Source organism: Scyliorhinus canicula, chromosome 18 (genome assembly GCF_902713615.1).
Source record: "Scyliorhinus canicula chromosome 18, sScyCan1.1, whole genome shotgun sequence".
Lineage (NCBI taxonomy): Eukaryota > Metazoa > Chordata > Chondrichthyes > Carcharhiniformes > Scyliorhinidae > Scyliorhinus > Scyliorhinus canicula.
This window is the reverse complement of record NC_052163.1, coordinates 99,159,186-99,177,325: the sequence shown is the minus strand read 5'-3', so window position 1 is coordinate 99,177,325 and position 18,140 is coordinate 99,159,186. Positions and strand designations below refer to the sequence as shown.

Sequence of the window (18,140 nt, the reverse complement as noted above, 5' to 3'; positions counted from 1 at the left end):
GGTTAGACAGGTTTCAATTTGCTGCTATTTCCTGGTGCTAATGTGTTTAAAGTTTGTTTTACTACAAACTGTCCGCTGGTCAGTGTTTTCACTCCTGTGGTGCAGTAAGATTTCCTCAGTTTTCCAAAGTAAAATAAATTGGGATTCTGGTCCAGACCCTTAACCCTTCTAAATAGTTCAGTTAGAAGTCTTCCTTCTCGTGTGTTAGGACTGTAGATTATAGATGTGGACACACTTCTCTTTTAGCTCCGTTTCTTCCGTCATTTCAGAGTTATTTGCGATGAGGCATTTCCTCCATGACATCAGTAGTTTTATTCCCCCTACACACCCCCCCCCCCCCCCTCAAATGCCTGAAAAATATATTGTACTCCCAGTTGGTGAGCATTGCAAACCAAGTGTTTGCAATTAAAATAAAACTTCAAACAGCTCCGTGTTATTGGTTACATGCTAGAGTTGGTAATCTGACTCATAGGGAAGTAGATTATCCCAAAACAGAAAGCCCTAGTCACATTCACACAGTGCCCTGTACTGCTCCGGGAGACACAATGACCTATTAGACTAAATTCCAACCTCCCACTCCCCTCCCCTCGTGAGGGCCCTGCCAGGGATGGGTGTAGTCAAGCTGATGTTGCACTGATAAAAATTCATGAGCAAAGCCTTTACTACAGTGTGGCACTTGGGAGAACTAACATGGCAGCAGTTGTTACCGGACAAGCAATCCAGAAACCCAGGCTAATCTTCTTGGGACATATGGGTTCAAATCCCACCATTGCAACCAGTGGAATTTAAATGAACAAATCTGGAATTAAGCAAGTCTATGTAATGATGACCACAAAACCATTGTTGTTAAAAACCAAACGCATCTGGTTCGCTCATGAGTGAAGGAAATCTATCATCCTTACCTGGTCTGGTCTACATGGGATTCCAGGCTCACAGCAATGTGGTCGACTCTTAACTGCCCTCTGAAATGGTCCAACAAGTCACTCTGTTGCATCAACCCACCACAGCATAGTCAATAAGGAATGAAACCGTATGGATCCCTCAGCATCGACCGAGGCACTGGAAACTACAATGGTGCACCCAGCCCCGTTGACCCTGCAAAAGATCTCCTTACTAACATCTAAAGATTTGTCCCAAAATTGGGATAGCTGCTTCACAGACTAGTCAAGCAACACCCTGACATAGTCATGCTCACAGAACCAGACCGTACAACGTCCCAGTGAGAGTAATGTCAACAATCACCATCCCTGGGTATATCCTTTCCAATTGGCAGGACATATCCAACAGAGGTGGCAGCACTGTGGTATACAGTCAGCATGGAGTTGCCTTGAGAGTTTTCAATAATTGACTAGTTACATAAAATCTCATGGCATCTGGTCAAGCATGGGCAATTAGGTCTCCTGCTGATTACCACCAACTGCCCAACCCTTTTCGTTCCCACTTTCAGCTGATGAATCAGTACTTCATGTTGAACAATTGGAGGAAGCACAAAGGGAATCAGTGGTACAGAATGTACTCTGGGTGGAGGATTTCAATATCGATCACCAAGAATAGCTTGGTAGTGCCAGGAAGTAGGTAGATGCTAATCTGTAGCTGGTGGTGAGGGGACTAAGAAGGAAAAACTGCTTGACCTCAACCTCACCAATTTACCCGTTGACAGTACTGGTAGGAGTGACTGCTGCACAGTCCTTGTGGAGACAAAAATCCCCTTTTCATATTGAGAATACTCTTCAACGTGTTGTGTGACACTACCATTGTGCTAAATGGGGTAGATTTCAAACAGATCTTGTAACTCACAACTGGGAAGCCATGAGGTGTAGTGGGCCATCAGCAGCAGAATTGTAGTCACCACAATCTGTAACTTCATGGCCCAGCATATCCCCTACTCTACCACCAAGCTAGGGGATCAACCCAAGTACACAGAAGGATAAGCCAGGAGCAACACTAGGTATACCTAAAAATGAGATGTCAGCCTGTTGAAGCTACACCATAGGACTGCTTTCATGCCAAACAATATACACAACATGTGGCAGACAGAGCTAAGCGATCCCAAAATGAATGGGTCAGATCTAAGCTCTGCAGTCATGCCACATCCAGTCATTAATGGTGGTGGACAATTAAACAAACAAGAAGAGGAGGTAGTTCCATAGATATCTCCATCCTCAGGGGAGCCCAGCCATCAGTGCAAAAGACAAGGCTGAAGCATTCACATCTTCCACCGGAGGTACTGTGGATGATCCATCTCAGCCTCCCCAGCATCACAGATGCCATTCTTCAGCTAATCTGATCCACTCTACATGATATCAAGAAATGGCAGAATGCATTATAAACTACCAAGTCTCTTGGCTCTGGCAACATTCTGGCAAATAGTACTGAAGACGTGCTCTAGAACTAGCCATGCACCAAGCCAAGCTGTTTCAGTACAGCTACACCACTAGGATTTGATTATGAAAAAAGTGAAAAATGCCAGTTCTATTTCGTTCTTTCTATCAGTCTGGGCTAGATTTGAACACTGATCCCCAAAGTGTTTAAATAATTCTTCCAAAGATCTATCATGAAGCAATGCATAAGGAGTTATAAATCCAGCAGTATCCGTACAAGAGACATCTTGGCTGGCAATCTCTCAATTTCAATTAATATCAGAGCCATTGATGGAAAAAAGGTTTTAAAATTATTTAATTTATTCAGATATTTCAAAACATAAAAACGTATTTAAATTTCTACTGAAATCTTATTTAAATTTCTACTTAAATTGACTGGGGCAGAATCAGACACTTGTAATATGTCAATCAAATGTCAATCAGTTCAGGTACTTAAAGATGTGCACTCATATTTTAATATATTTACAAACAGTGTAACTAAGACTGTCATCTGTACAACAGCGTCATTCAGTCCAGATATGGTTCAACTCCAAAATGATTAAATAAACAGGAGTAAGAGGGCGCATGAGCAACATGAACATGAAATGAGAAAGTCCATAAGATTATTTCAGTCTTGGTTGTTGCACCTCATGCCCTACAGTGTTCATGATTGAAAAGGAGTTTCTTTCAAACTGTCACAGTCCTGCCACAACCCATCTTCTGCCCTTCAGAGTTCAGACTCTATTCAATAATTGGTCCTAAAGTCAACACGATTGGCATGGTCTCGAGTCTTAAAACAAGATCCCTCTGGGCCCATTGACTTCTTTCCCCATGGCAGAGTTAGTTATGCACAAAATATTTGGAGACTGCAGCACCTCACGTCTTTAAAATGGTCCACTTTTGTGAGGCTTAGATCCAAGAAAACAGCAGGTACACTTGTGCATCCTGCAAATAAATGCCACGGAACCATGTGAAATCGATCACGCCCCATCCCGACTGTCCATTCCTGGAAGCCATCTTGTGTCACTGCATGTTTTTCACGTCTGCAGGGATTTCTGCCTTTAGGGAACCCTGGGTAAAATCGGATATCATTGCAGCTCAACCCGATAATGCCCCCAAAAATTTGAATTCCAACTTGGAAAGTTTGTGGAAAAGTTAACCTCCATTCCAAGTGATGCCAGCTTACCCACAGTGCACTGGAAGTTAAAAGGAATAGTGCCCCATAAATGCTGCAACGCTTTACCGGCTGGTTACAACAGAATCCATTGGGTTTCCTTCCAGTGGGGTAAGGAGGCAGAGCCGCAAAAAGTCAAAACCCCTGAAGCACGTCCCTTTCCTGCTCAACGTCTTCGTGAATATGCTAATTCCAGTAATAAAATGGTGTTGCAAGCTGGATCGCCATCATATCCGAGCACTTTGATCATTTCCATGTAGCTTCAGAGAGAACTAGCAAAACACAATTAAAAATCCCGTCGATCAGAAGCTGGGTTTGTATTCCAATTTGATGCTCTGTGATCAGCCCAGTGATACTTGCTCGGTCAAGCGCTATAAATTCAAAAGGACACCCCAAAATGCATCCAACAATTCTGCTTCAGAATAAAAACATGAAAAAATGTAACGCTAAAAACGACAAATGTTTAGCATATCCAGACAAAAACTGTTTACGCTGGGGTCTGGATTGTCTTGTTAGTATCCCAGTGGGTTCTCCATCTCAGATGTGCTGATAACCAGTTCAGGCTTCTCCCAAGAACAAATCGGCCCAGACTAGTCTTGCGCACAAACTAGTGTCCACTATGGGAACCATACTGAAAAGTCCTGGGGAATTAGTGGCCCAATGCAAGGTTGGGGGGGGGGGGGGGGGGAAGAAGAGAAATAAAACTGATCACTTCTACAGAATCATTCAAACAACTTCACTTTGCTCATCAGTATTTCAATTTTTAAAAAGAGTTTCCTGGATCACGCCAAGTTCTCTATCAGCACAAAGGTCTCAATAGTGACAATGAGATGCACAAAAATGAAAACAATTTGTGCCCTCCCATGAAACATATGAAGGTTTTGAGTGAGAGTTGACAAATCACAAAGTAGAGACATGCCTGATCCAGTTGAATTATAGATTTTGTAGCGGAGACCCTTTTTTTTTTAAACAAACATATAGGACAAGTGTCAAAGAGCAGGCAGTTGTTCGTGTTCATCAGCAAAAATCTAAAGAACAAATCCTTTAATAACAGTTGGTGCTAAACTCGTCCTTATTTACGCAGCCAGCAGCTACCTTGCTTTGGGTAGCTTATTCCTTTCATTTGATTTGCTCCTCATCCCATTTGTCATTTTATTTAGTACACCATTGTGATTGGTCGATGATGCAGACTTTGATTCCATCCTCCCATCTTCCACCTCCTCAGCCTCATCGCTTTCTTCATCATCACTCCTTTCATCCTTGTCAATCTGTAGCAGATCCAAAAACAAGCTCTCAAATTTCCAAAGGGAGTCTACACATTAAATAATCAGCCACATAAGTTATCCATTGCAAGATCCCCTCCGCTGGCCTTCTCTGCAATCTCTCTGTAAAATCTACATCACTCTCGTTAGTCCCGTTAATTCACCCCCCCCCCCCCCCCCACCTCGGAAATCTCCCAGTCTCAGGTGGGAGGGGGAAAGGAGCAGAGTGGAGAATAAACACCCATTACTCACCTCTTCCACTCAAAAGAATATTCTGACCTCTATCCGTAGGGAATCCAACAAGATAAGATGGGAATATTAAACGTGGAAGAGTGCTGCTCAACAAAACTGGATCATTAAGCTCACATGCTGAGATCTGCAATTTCCAAAAGAATCTCAATCCCTGGGCAGCATGGTGGCAGTGGTTAGCAGGTTCGATCCTGGCCCTGGGTCACTTTCCATGTGGAGTTTGCACATTCTCCCCGTGTTTGCGTGGGTTTCGCCCCCACAACCCAAAAATGAGCAGGGTAGGTGGATTGGCCACACTAAATTGGCCCTTAATTGGGAAAAAAATAATAATTGGGTACGCTAAATTTATTTTAAAAAAGAATAAAGACTTGTCATCATACTTTCATTTGGGCATTCTGTTAATCTGTTGTCACAGAGCAATAGGCAATAAAGTTAAATGGAAGGGGGAGAGATTTGGGCATCTGTGGATTTGGGACCATCAAGCTCTATTTCCAAACTTATGGTTCCAGTTGATGAATGACCAAGCCCAATGAGGCGAGTTCAAAGATCCTGTCGTGAACCCAAGTCAACTCTGGTAACCAGCCAGGTTCACCCACCCCAGAATCGTTGCTGCCACCCTCAAAACATCTGCTCACGTGCATTTCCAAATCATTTCACACGCAGCACATCCTTACCTTTCCAACAAACACAAACTTGGCTACCATTCTCAGGATGAGGTAGGCCCAAAATATGTGTAACAGCTGCAGAATCATCAGGAGAACATTGAAAAAATAGTAACCAAAGAAGGGCTGGAAGACCTCCATGGAGTGGTAGAAGGTGGTATAAATTACCCTGCAAATGACAGTTTACAACAGTTAGCAAGTGTGACAGGGAAAGACAGCAGCATACAAGAGATCGAGGGACCTCAATTCTCACATCTTTTGGCTCGAGACTCCTGGATGCATTGGCACTCGGTTCACTCATCTCTGTGGAATTCACTGCCCCAAAATACGGTGAATGCCGGGACATTGCGTAAATTTGAGGAGATAGATAGACTTTTTGAAGGATTATGGAGAACGGGTAGGAAAGTGGTGTTGAGACTGAGAGGCGATCAGCCATGATCATATTGAATGGCAGAGCAGGCTCGAGGGACTGACTTGCCTAAACTTGCTCCTAGTTCTCATCTCAATAACCGTATCTCTCTGTAGGGTTGCTGGTGGGAAGATTTTATGTTCAAAGGATGGCTCCTGGAGGGGTGGGGTTAAAATGATGTTTTGCATGGAATCTGTACAGCAATTTACATGTATTAAAGGGTTTCAGCTGGGCATTAATAGTCAGAGTTCACAACAACAGTTCCTTATCAACTTTACTCCCACCCGCCACCTCGGTCAGATATTAGGTGATTGTGGGCAGCGTGGTGGCACAGTAGTTAGCACAGCTGCCTCTTGGTGCCAATGACCCAGGTTTGATCCCGGCCCCGGGTCACTGTCTGTGTGGAGTTGGCACATTCTCACCGTGACTGCATGGTCTCATCCCCACAACCAAAAGATGTCCCACGTAGGTGGATTAGGCACCCTAAATTGCCACTTAATTGGGAAAACGAAATTGGGTATTTGAAATTTTAAAAAAAAACTAGGTAATGCAGAGTTAAGGGCCAGCTGCACCTAAACCAGTGGGAAACCATGGGCAGGATTCTCTCAGCACACGCTGGGTCAGAGAATCGCTGGGCCAGGTGCCATTCGTGTGACGCCGACCCGCCGATTCTCCGGTGACCGGAGAATCAGCGCCATTGGTGCCGGCACAGCGCCAGCCCTCCCCCGGCGATTCTCCGCCCGGGATGGGCCAAGCTGCCGCCCAAAGAAAGCCAGAGTCACACCTGCGGCGTTCACACCTAGTCTTACCCGGCAGGACCTCGGCATCCATCCTGTCTGGGGCGGCCTGGTGGGTGTCCGACCCCAGCGGGAGCCTTCACCGTGGCCTGGCCCACGATCGGGGCCTACCGATCGGCAGGCCGACCTCTCTGGTGGGGGCCTCTTTTGCTCCGCACCGGCCCCTGCTGCCTTACGCCATGTTGAGTCAGGGCTGGCGCGGAGAAAGGAGCTACCGCGCATGCGTGAAGTCGCACTGGTCGTAGCGCACATGCACAGACCCACGGTGCCCATTTGACGCCGGTATCGGCAGCTGGAACAGTGTGTTTTTTTTAAATCATAGAATTTACAGTGCAGAAGGAGGCCATTCGGCCCATCGAGTCTGCGCCGGCTCCTGGAAAGAGCACCCTTCCCAAGGTTAACACCTCCACCCTATCCCCATAACCCAGTAACCCCATCCAACAATAAGGGCAATTTTGGACACTAAGCGCAATTTATCATGTCCAATCCACCTAACCTGCACATCTTTGGACTGTGGGAGGAAACCGGAGCACCCGGAGGAAACCCACGCACACACGGGGAGGATGTGCAGACTCCGCACAGAGAGTGACCTAGGCCGGAATCGAACCTGGGACCCTCGAGCTGTTAAGCGATTGTGCTATCCACAATGCTACCGTGCTGCCCACGGTGGGTCGCTCCAGTGCCGTGCTGGCCTACTGTAGCGCAGAGGATCGCTACACATAGAGGTCCGATGACACCGTCGTTAAACTCTCCAGTTTTTATGACGGCATCAACACTTTGCCTTCAGATGGGAGAATCCTGCCCAAAATATTTATTGTAGGTAAACCCATAGCCATTCTTCAGTGTATTCAAGTTCCACTAGCATTTTGCCTGTCTAACCTCTATTTGGTGCTTTAATCGACACCTAAAGAGTAAGGAAAGTTGCCAATGATACCCACTAGCTCTAAAATACAGATACATGCAGTCAACTTAGAATTAAGATTCAAAAATAGCTGTGCCCCAAGAAGCTGCTGTACCATCAAGGCTCTGATGGTGGTATTACTGAGCTTGCACAGGCCAATTTACTCAACAGCACCATCTGTAGGACGTCACATTACTGAAACCTTAACTCGGGTGCAATTTACACCCAACTCTTCCAGTACTGTCACAAATGGGCTGCAATGAACAGCATAGGACACAATCCTCCCATTTTGAGACTAAAGGCCATGGCAGGGACGGGAATGGCCGGTGGGAAAACATAACAAAACATTCAGCCCGACCTCATTAATTATGTACCCGGGTGTTTCACGCCGTATTCAACGGCAGGGCAAGCCTGAGTGGTGCGTAGTCCATCGTCTTGTCCAGATACCATATTGAAAGATGCCCAACATCACTGACCCACTATTGAAGAAAGAAGATGGACCTCGTGGAGCATCGAGATCGGAAGAATGGACCTTCTGGAACATTTGAGACTGGAAGATGGACTTCCTCCACGACACTGAATCTGGAAGTTCCGCTTGCAGATGCACCCCTGGCCAACCGCTTTGGCTCCAGGGTTGTGGGTGGCCTCATCCGGAGCTCCAAATGCAGACCCAGCCATTGTTTATGCGAGTCCTGACATCTGTACGCCACGTTTTTCTGAACGCGTTTCACACCGGTGAGTTTTACTGCCGGCATCGTGGTGAATCTGGTGTTTGGGCGGGGACGGTGTTTCGGCCATCATCTGCATCCCCCTCTGTAAATTCACACGGGCGTGAAACACATTTATGGGCCTTCCCATCATATTCTCTCCCAGGCTTGGGGGAAATATCTCTCTGTCGGGTCAATATTGTTTTTATTTGAAACCTTTGTTCAGTTTTCAAGATTGGAGTTTAAAAAAAAAAAAGAGTAGTTTAGCCTTGGGCACAATTAACATTTACAAGCTTAATTGTGGATTCCTACTTCGGGTTGGGTCAGACATTTAAATGCATTTTGTAACATGGCCAATGGCATCAATCTTAGGCCCGATATACAACTGGACACAGTCAGACAGGCCTGATGGAAATTTAAACAGCCAAGTTTGAATATACTGAACAGAGACAAACAGCCGGAGTAAGTCCGGGCCTGTTCTGTAAACAGGATCAGAACATAATTGGCCCTATTCAAATAGATCAATTGTGAATCGCCCAGACGAAGCCAAACTTTCGGGCACCTAGATTTCCAATCATTACCTTATATGGGATAAGATTACATACGGACAATACACCAGAGGAGGGACACGTGGGGCGGTGGGGGTGTGAAAAGAGTTCCTAGTGTTCTGCACAGTTGCAAACAGCAAACTCCATTGGATGTTGCGACCCCTGCCCAGTGACCTCATTGGTTGAGGGCCAGAGAAACCTGTGGAAGGCGGCAAAGGGGGGATAACCCTGGGACCCTTCCCAATGAATTCCCCATGCAGAGGCAACAGAGAAGACCCGACGGCGGACGAAAGTACGGATAGAAGACAAGATCCACCTTCGCCGACGAGGGCCGAGAGATGACAGAGGTTCAGAGGATTGGACCCGCAGCTCGATCACGTCCATCAGCCCGGGTAGTATTAGAATCCTGGCCACGTTATATTTGGGAGGATACATTGCGTTTGAAAATAAACTTGGGTTGCATTGTTAACTTGTGTGTGTCTGTCCTTTGGTCACCTCACAAATAAGGACACCTGGGTAAAATATTTGAATAATAAACTTGGAGTGTCTGATAATTTCCAGAACTAACTGGGACATATGAAGGCTTTTTCACCTGAAAGTGTAACTTGGCTGACCGGCAGTTGTGTGTTTTCAGCATTTTCTGCTCAAAATCCCTAGAGTTGTTTGTATTTAATTCTTGCCAATTTTTTCAATCCTGTGCAGCACTCTGGCTACAGGCCAGTCAGTCTTCTGCTCTTTCTGAAGGAGTTGTTTAGTGTAAGACATACCTGCAGGAAACTAAGACCAGAATCATGCATCCGTACACTCCACATCAGAGTGACAGGAATGGTTGCCAAGATTCAAGAAGGGCATTGTCCCTGCCTTGAACCCAAAAAGAAAATGTTGGAAAATCTCAGCAGGTCTGGCAGCGTCTATAGGGAGATAAAAGAGCTATAGTTTCGAGTCCAGATGACCCTTTATCAAAGTCATCTGAACTCGAAACGTTAGCACCTTTATCTCCCTACAGATGCTGCCAGATCTCCCTACAGATGCTGCCAGACCTGCTGAGATTTCCCAGCATTTTCTCTTTGGTTTCAGATTTCAGCATCCGCAATAATTTGCTTTTATATTGTCCCTCCCTTGATCTATCTCAGCATTTGCCAAGCAAAAAGAAATAAAAGAATTGGCACTTCAGCAACAAGAATCCTATTCATTACAGCCTTTGTGACTATTGTAGTAAGAGTGTTAAAATGGGCCTTAATTCGAACTGCAGGAGCACTGCTTCAAAGGTAACTTTTAAAAAGGGAATTGGGTAGATAGCTGGAATGAACAATTGGCAGAGCAGGAGTGCGCAACTAATTAGATAGCTCCTTTAGAAAGCTAGCACAAGAACAATGGGCCAAATGGCTTCCTATATGGTATGACTGTTTTCACAGTGCTTTTAGAAAGGTTGGGTCTCATGTCCAGTACAGTTGGCAGCCTTCGATAGACCTTTGTCTTGGTTCTGGAGTAGAAGAGCTTCTTTTCAGTTTGAATAGTGATTGATTGTTTTCTCATCGGCAACCTGAACCCGATTGGACAGTCCCCAATTACCCAGTGTGGAAAAACATAACATCCCCAAGTAAAGAAATACTCACACATTTGGAAAGATGATCAGACGCGTAATCAGAAAGACCACAGCGAAGGCCACAAACAACACGTCACAGCTCCTTCGCCATCCTGCGTAGTTCAACATTTTGGCACACTGCAAATTCAATAAAATTCAGGTCTTGGATTTACTCCTCAAGCACAGGGTTCATTTCAGATTCCTCGGTGAACGTTGACTTATTAAATATTTGGAAAACTGAAGCCATTTGTCTTCAGTCCCAACCACAAACTTTATTCCTCAGTCACTGACACCACCTCCTTCCATAACAGTGCCTGAGATTGAACTGGATGGCTTGTGACCCTGGTATCTTATTTCATCCTGATGTGAGCTTCCGACCTCATATAACCAAAGCCATTCTGTGATATAATCTGTTTGTGCGCCACCTCAGCTCACTGCTGCGAAGGTTCAATACCTTGACTATTTTGATATCTTCTTGATTGGTTTCCATGCTCCACCAATAAATCTGAGCCTATCCAAAAACTCTGTTGCTTGTGCCCTAATTTGCACTAAGCCCTGTTCACCCATCACTAGTGCTTGCTCTCCTAGTCTGACAGGCACCTGCACGGAATCACCTCCATTTTGATATTCGCATCCTGGTGTTCAAATCTGTCTCCGGTCCTTACCCATCTCTATAATCCTCCATCCAGCATGGGAGAAGACACTGGTGTAGAGGTAACATCATTGGACTATTAATCCAGAGGCTCTGGGGACACAGGTTCAAATCCCACCACTGCAGCTGGTGGAATTTATATTCAATGAATAAAACTTGGACTTGATGAGCATGAACGGATCATAGATTGTCATAAAAACCCATCTGGTTCACTAATGTCCGGTAGGGAAGGAAACCCTCCATCCTTGCCTGGTCTGGTCTACATGCAACTCCAGATCCATAGTGAAGTGGTTGACTCAACTGCCCTCTGAAATGACGAAGCAAACCTCAGTTCAAGGGCATTTAGGGATGGGTAATAAACGATGGCCCCGTCAATGGCACCCACATACCATGAAAGAATAAAGAAAAAGTACAATACTCCGAGCTCTCTGCATTACTCCAATCTCCCCCAGCTGTGATTTCCTTTGCTCCACCATTGGAGCATAGAACCCAACCCCTGGCATTCCTTTATTAAAACTCTTTACCTGTCTACCCCTTTGACCAAGGTTATTTGTCCTAATATCACTACATGGCTGTCAAATTATGTCGGCTAACAATCCTGTAAAACACTGCTATATTAAGTTGAGGTGTTATTTTCAGCTATTTTCAGATGGACTGGGACTGTCACGTGTCAGGTGCGCTGGAGTGAAACCTCTCTGGGATGGGCCCCTGAATTACATATCACACAGAAAATTCTATACACAACACAGATTTTAATGAGTCAGTCTTGTTATTGGCCTCTCGGATGTTACAAAACTGGTGCTTTCTGGTGAGAAGTATAGGCTGGGAAACAGTGGCATTGAACATGCCGACAAGATGTAGGTATAGCCATCTCCTCTGCCCATTACCTCCCCCTTAGACCCTCCACAACTCCGAACCCACGTCAGATCAGCCAACACAGCACAGACTGGTGATCACACCTTGCATTTTCCAAATGTGTATGACACCATATGGTGCATTAGTCTATCTAGCCAACAAAAGCTTGTACTTGACATTCTGTGCTGGTCAATTTCCAGTCAATTCAACAGCAACAACATTTCAATAGCAAGTTCTAAACCTTACCACGGATTGTTACAATCCCAGTAGAGACGGATAACATTAAAAAAAGAAGTTTGAATTTACAGTTAGTAGCTGAAAGGATAATCTGACAAGATTTCATGTTTTAAAACTTTTACTGTAACATCAGACTAAAAACTTTATTGACTAAACATTACTTTTGTAGGCAACTTGCACTTTATACCACGGCACAACTGAAAGAAAAACACCTCACAGGTATACTTTACATTACCCTTTTAATTCTCCCAGAATCAGTCAAAAACTATTCTCAACCTGGTAACTTCTAACCCCCAGAACTGTCCTCATGGTGAGATTATTACTGGAGATTCTCCCTCTAGCACAAGCTAGGTGAATAGTCCAGCCTGGTTTTAATTTCCCGTTCATTGGTCTTTTCAATCCGAATGAGAGTTTACAGTCGCATTCAAACACTGAGAATCATAGAGACATTTGGCCTTTAGCTGCTTTCATTACCCCGGACCTTGGTAGACTAACCCGTGGAATAGAGCTATTGGGAAACCTTAGAAACCCTTCCCTTCTCAAAACCCATTTCCATGGTAATATGAATAATGTGGGCTGTGTATCCAGGTAGAAATGTTGATTAACTATCCTCGAAAACTGGGGCGGCACTGGTTAGCACTGCAGCGTATGGCGCTGAGGACCCGGGTCACTGAGTGTGTGTGGAGTTTTCACATTCTCTCTGTGGGTTTCACTCCCACACCCAAAAATGTGCAGGTTGCCCCTTAATTGGAAAAAAAAAAATTGGGTACTCTAAAAATTAAAAGAAATTTTCAAAAAACTATCCTCAAGAACCACATTCTCAACACTGGAACTTTAGATACTCAGTCTATTCACTGTTAGCAGGTAGTCCTTTGACATTGTCTCCAGATGCGAACACCTTGCACCTTTGCCCAGTAAAATAACCTCAGCCCCCTTTAATCTTTAACAAACAAGCCACTCAGGCAGGCTTCAGAACAGGTCATGTGGTCCCCTCATTTTACTGCAAGTTGACAATTCCAAAACAATCCTACAAATCTCGCAGTTGTAGCAGGATTCAAAATTTACAATTTGTTTCACGGGCCATCTATGGGTGCTTTGGAAACTTCACCCAAAATTAGCTTGCTGAGAAACTAGAGTCCAAATTCCAAACTGACCCAATCTGGGAAAATCGGGACATATCCTAAAAGACCAGGGGGAGACAAGGATCGCTATAGTGTTGCATCTTGCAAAAGTATCTCACCTCCATAATATAATCAGATGCATCATGGACTAACATCACTAGGGTCCCCACCCGAATGTAGTTTGCACAGTAGGAGAAGCCAATCAAAAAGATGGTGGCAATGTGGTGAATAATCTGCTCCTTGAAGTCCTGCAGCAGAAGTAAACAGAAGCAATTTAGATCCAAGCGAACGGAATACACAACCCTGGAGATCAGGTTAAAAGCAGAGTAATGCCTTAGAGCAATAAGTATTTCAGATAAACTCTCCAAAACAACTAGGATCCGCCGTCCCTAGAGTTTGCACACTTCTCCAGATTTAGAACAACACCCGACCTGAAGCTGGGTTCAAATGGGTTTGGATAATTTCCCATAAACAGGACAAAGCTGAAAATGCCCAGGTCTGGCAGCATCTGCAAAGGGAGAAATAAAGTTAACATTTCAAGTCTGTAACGTTTTATCAGGTTCTCTGCTTAATCATAAAGGTAGGATCCCTCCTGCACTGTACACCTGAAAACATGACTGAAAAATAAATTATGATCCCTGTAATTATATAGGGGAATGTCATACCAAGGATATATTCTGCAGAATCAGGCCATACAGCCCAACCAGTCCATGGTAGTATTTATGCTCCACTCAAGCCTCATCCCATCCAAATCTACCATCATAACCAACTATTTGTTTCACCCTCTCCTTATCTAGTTTCCCCTAAAATGCATCTATGCTATTCACTCATGACTGCAAGTGTGAGTAAGGAAGCTCTTACGAACGGTGTATTGTATTACTTTGTGACTAGTTTATATTTATGTCCTCTCATCATGTCCTTCCCCACAGGCAGCAACATTTTTCTCTGCATCAACCCTGTTAAAATCTGTCACAATTTGAAAAGCATCTCATTAGGTCACCTCTTGAGAAAAGGAAGCTGTATACCCACATATTTCTGGTATCATCCTTGTAAATAGGTTTCTGCAATGCCTCCATATCCAAGACACACATTTCTCCCAAGGTCTAACCAAAATTCAACACAGATTTTGCATCACTTCCCTGCTTTGCATTCTCTCTCTCTCTCTCTCTCTCTCTCGAGCAATTGCCATGGCATAACTTAGAAAATGTTGGAGAAGCTCAGCAGCTCTGGAAGCGTATGTGGAGAGAGAAACAAGAGTTAACGTTTTGTGTCCATATGCACTCTCCGAAGAGCCATACAGACTCGAAACCATTAACTTGGTTTCTCTCCACAAATGCTGACAGACCAGCTGAACCTTTGCATCATTTTCTGTTTTTATTTCAGATTGCCAGCTGTTATGATATGCAGACACACACACAATGATATACAGGCAAGCAGCTAATGGACACAGAACAGGACATGACCAATAAGCAGGCAGGATACGCAGGGGTGGGATCGGACTATAAAAAGACACAAGGCTCTCACACTCTGCCTCTTTCCACTGATGAACATCTAGAGAGTCAGTTAAGGGTGTTGTTACAATCTCACTCCTCCAGCACATGGCTAAGAGCTAGTCTGGTTCAGTCAGTCAGAGTAACCACACTTAAGTTAGCAGAGAGTCGAACTCACAAAGAATTGTGCTATTAGTTCAATAAACCTGATTGAACTAACTTAAAGGTCTGGAGTATCTTTCTGATCTAAGCTGCATCCAGTTGCAGCCAATGTTAGACCAGTGTACTTAACACGACATGATACCGGGAGACTACAATTTAAGGTGGCTTACCTCAGTCCGTTCCGTAATGACCAGCGAATGTATCCCGGCACCATGGAGAAGATACAGGCTCCTCACCAGCTCAGGACATCCGGCAATCTCAGTGCCAACCGGCGGATATTCAAGCAAATGTTTCTGCTGTACATCGAAGCCTCAGACCTCGAGGGTGTATCTGATGCAGGAAAGATCGTGCTTCTCCTCTCAACAGCGGGTGATCAAGCCATCAAACTGTTCAACTCGTTTAACTTCACCGAAGGCCAGGACAAGACAAAATTTCAGACCATCTGGACAAGTTTGATAGTCACTGAAGTGGACACCAATGAAATCTTCGAGCGCTACATATTCAAACAACGTCTTCAAGGTAAAGATGAATCTTTCAGTGCCTTCTTAACTAGCCTCCGCCTGCTAGCGCTGTCCTGCAGCTTTGGTGATATTGCTGACTCCATGATCAGAGACCAAATCGTGTTTGGGGTTCACTCGGATCCTCAGAGAGCAGCTCTTAAAAATCAAGCATATGACCCTGCCAATCGCGATTGAAACATGTACAGTGCATGCGCACGCAAAAAAATTGGTATTCCCAATACAAATCGACTGAAAATGAGAAACTTGCCTCCCATGAGGCAGAGAGTGTGCAGGCCATCTCCCGGATACAGCGCCTCAGCATTGAAGACAGCGGCCAGCTCGCGCGCTTTTCCGGAGCCCCATGCATGATGCGAATGGGATAACGAAGGGGCTGACACCCACGGTGCACAGGTGCAGACGTCTGCCGACCACACTGCGCATGTGCAACAAGGTACACCGTGTCACGATGTCGACGTCATGACATGCCCGAACTGTGGCAACGCCTACTTAAAGGGGCACTGCACTGCAAGAGGCAGGCGATGTTTAAACTGCAGGAAGCCTGGACACCATGCAGCCTTGTGCAGGTCTGCACCACCAGTCAGAGGCCAGCGCTCCCAATTCCGTCGAAAGCGTGTCCAGAATGTGCAATGACAATTACAGGATTCTGATCCTGGCAGTTAAACGGATCCAGAGGACGAGTGCCTGGAGTCCGCCTACCAAGTGGACATCATTACCACACGTGAACATGCCACACCTAACTCATCTCACATTCAGTCCTTCCTCGCTGTGGATTTGAAGGACGAATGGTGTGCGGTGATGCAGGTCAACCGCTGCTCCATCCAGTTCAAGCTGGACACAGGTCCTTCTGCCAACCTCCTCTCACAGGCAGACTTTAAACACACCAAGAAGCCCCCCCATGGTTCCTCCAGCAGCCTGCCAGCTCCTGGACTATAACGGTAATGCCATCACGGCACTGGGGTCCTGCCATCTACTCGTCTCCAACCGGAGTACCCATGCACGGCTAAGGTTTGAAATTGTCAAGCCGGACAGGGCATCCCTACTGGGCGCACGTGCCTGCAAAAAGCTAAACCTGGTGCAGCGGGTTTATTCGATGACATCCTCCAACATGGATCTTCAAGCTGGCATGGACTACATCCTCGCTCAGTATCCAGATGTATTTTTTTTTTTTTTTAAATAAATTTAGTGTATCCAATTATTTTATTTTTTTTCAATTAAGGGGCAATTTAGAATGGCCAATCCACCTACCCTGCACATCTTTGGGTTGTGGGGGTGAAACCCACGCAAACACGGGGAGAATGTGCAAACTTCACACGGGCAGTGAGCCAGAGGCGGGATCGAACCTGGGACCTCAGCGCCGTGAGGCAACAGGGCTAACCCACTGCGCCACCGTGTGGCCCGTATCCAGATGTATTTGACGGGATGGGCACTTTGCCATATTGGTACAAGATCCTACTGCAACCTGATGCCAAGCCAGTGGTCCATGCACCACGCTGGGTCCCGGCTCCGCTGAAGGAGCGCCTGAAGGAACAGCTCAAGGAGTTGCAGCAGCAGGAGATCATTTCCAGGGTAACCGAACCAACTGACTGGGTCAGCTCGATGGTGGTGGTTAAAAAATCCTATGGAGACCTGCGCATCTGCATTGATCCCAAGGATTTTAGCCAGAATATAATGCGGGAACAATACCCCATCCCGAAGCAGGAGGAACTCACCAGTGAGGTGGCACATGCACGGTTTTTCACGAAGTTAGATGGGTCACATGGATTCTGGCAAATCCAGCTGGATGAGTCCAGCAGAAGGCTCTGCACCTTCAACACACCGTTTGGCAGGTGCTGCTATAACCGTATGTCGTTCGGTATAGTCTTGGCATTGGAGATATTTCATCGCATCATGGAGCGGATGGAGGGCATCGAAGGGGTTCGGGTGTTTGTGGACAACGTCATCATATGGTCCAGGACCCGAGGAGCATGTTTCTGTCTCTAGCAGGTATTCCGCCGTGTCCACACCAATGGCCTGAAGCTGAGCAGGTCCAAATTTGCTTTGTCATGTCGACACAGAAGTTCCTACGAGACCAGATCTCTCAGCAGGGCGTGTGCCCTGACACAGACAAGGTCAAGGCCATCGCAGCCATGAAGGTCCCGGAAGACTAGAAGGCGGTATTGCACTTCCAGGGTATGGTCAATTTTCTGGGCAAGTTCATCCCAAACATGGCCTCACGATGGCCCTACGGAACCTAGTGAAGAAGTCCACTGCCTTCGAGTCGAAGGCGACCCATCAGACAGAGTGTTTGGAGCTGAATGCCAAGCTCACCACTGCACCCGTATTGGCATTTTTCGACCCAGACAGGGAAACGGAAATCTTGACAGATGTGAGCCAGGATGGCATCGGTGCGGTCCTGCTGCAACGCGATGACACTTCATCCTGGGCACCGGTTGTGTACACATCAAGGGC

At 45.7% G+C, this 18,140-nt stretch overlaps 1 protein-coding gene across 2 annotated transcripts in view; it reads right to left on the bottom strand.

Annotated features, from left to right (window-relative positions):
• Positions 1 to 2,648: 2,648 nt before the first annotated feature.
• The window catches only part of LOC119953636 (ceramide synthase 2-like), a 61,356-nt gene continuing 45,864 nt past the window's right edge, over positions 2,649 to 18,140 (bottom strand). For both annotated transcript variants that reach the window (XM_038778098.1, XM_038778099.1), the window contains exons 8-12: positions 13,639 to 13,767; positions 10,686 to 10,792; positions 5,720 to 5,876; positions 4,630 to 4,802; positions 2,649 to 3,806 (exon numbers count right to left, since the gene is read on the bottom strand). In XM_038778098.1, coding sequence (XP_038634026.1) covers positions 3,797 to 3,806; positions 4,630 to 4,802; positions 5,720 to 5,876; positions 10,686 to 10,792; positions 13,639 to 13,767 — 576 coding nt within the window. In that variant the 3' untranslated portion in view covers positions 2,649 to 3,796. The remainder of the gene's footprint in view (positions 3,807 to 4,629; positions 4,803 to 5,719; positions 5,877 to 10,685; positions 10,793 to 13,638; positions 13,768 to 18,140) is intronic.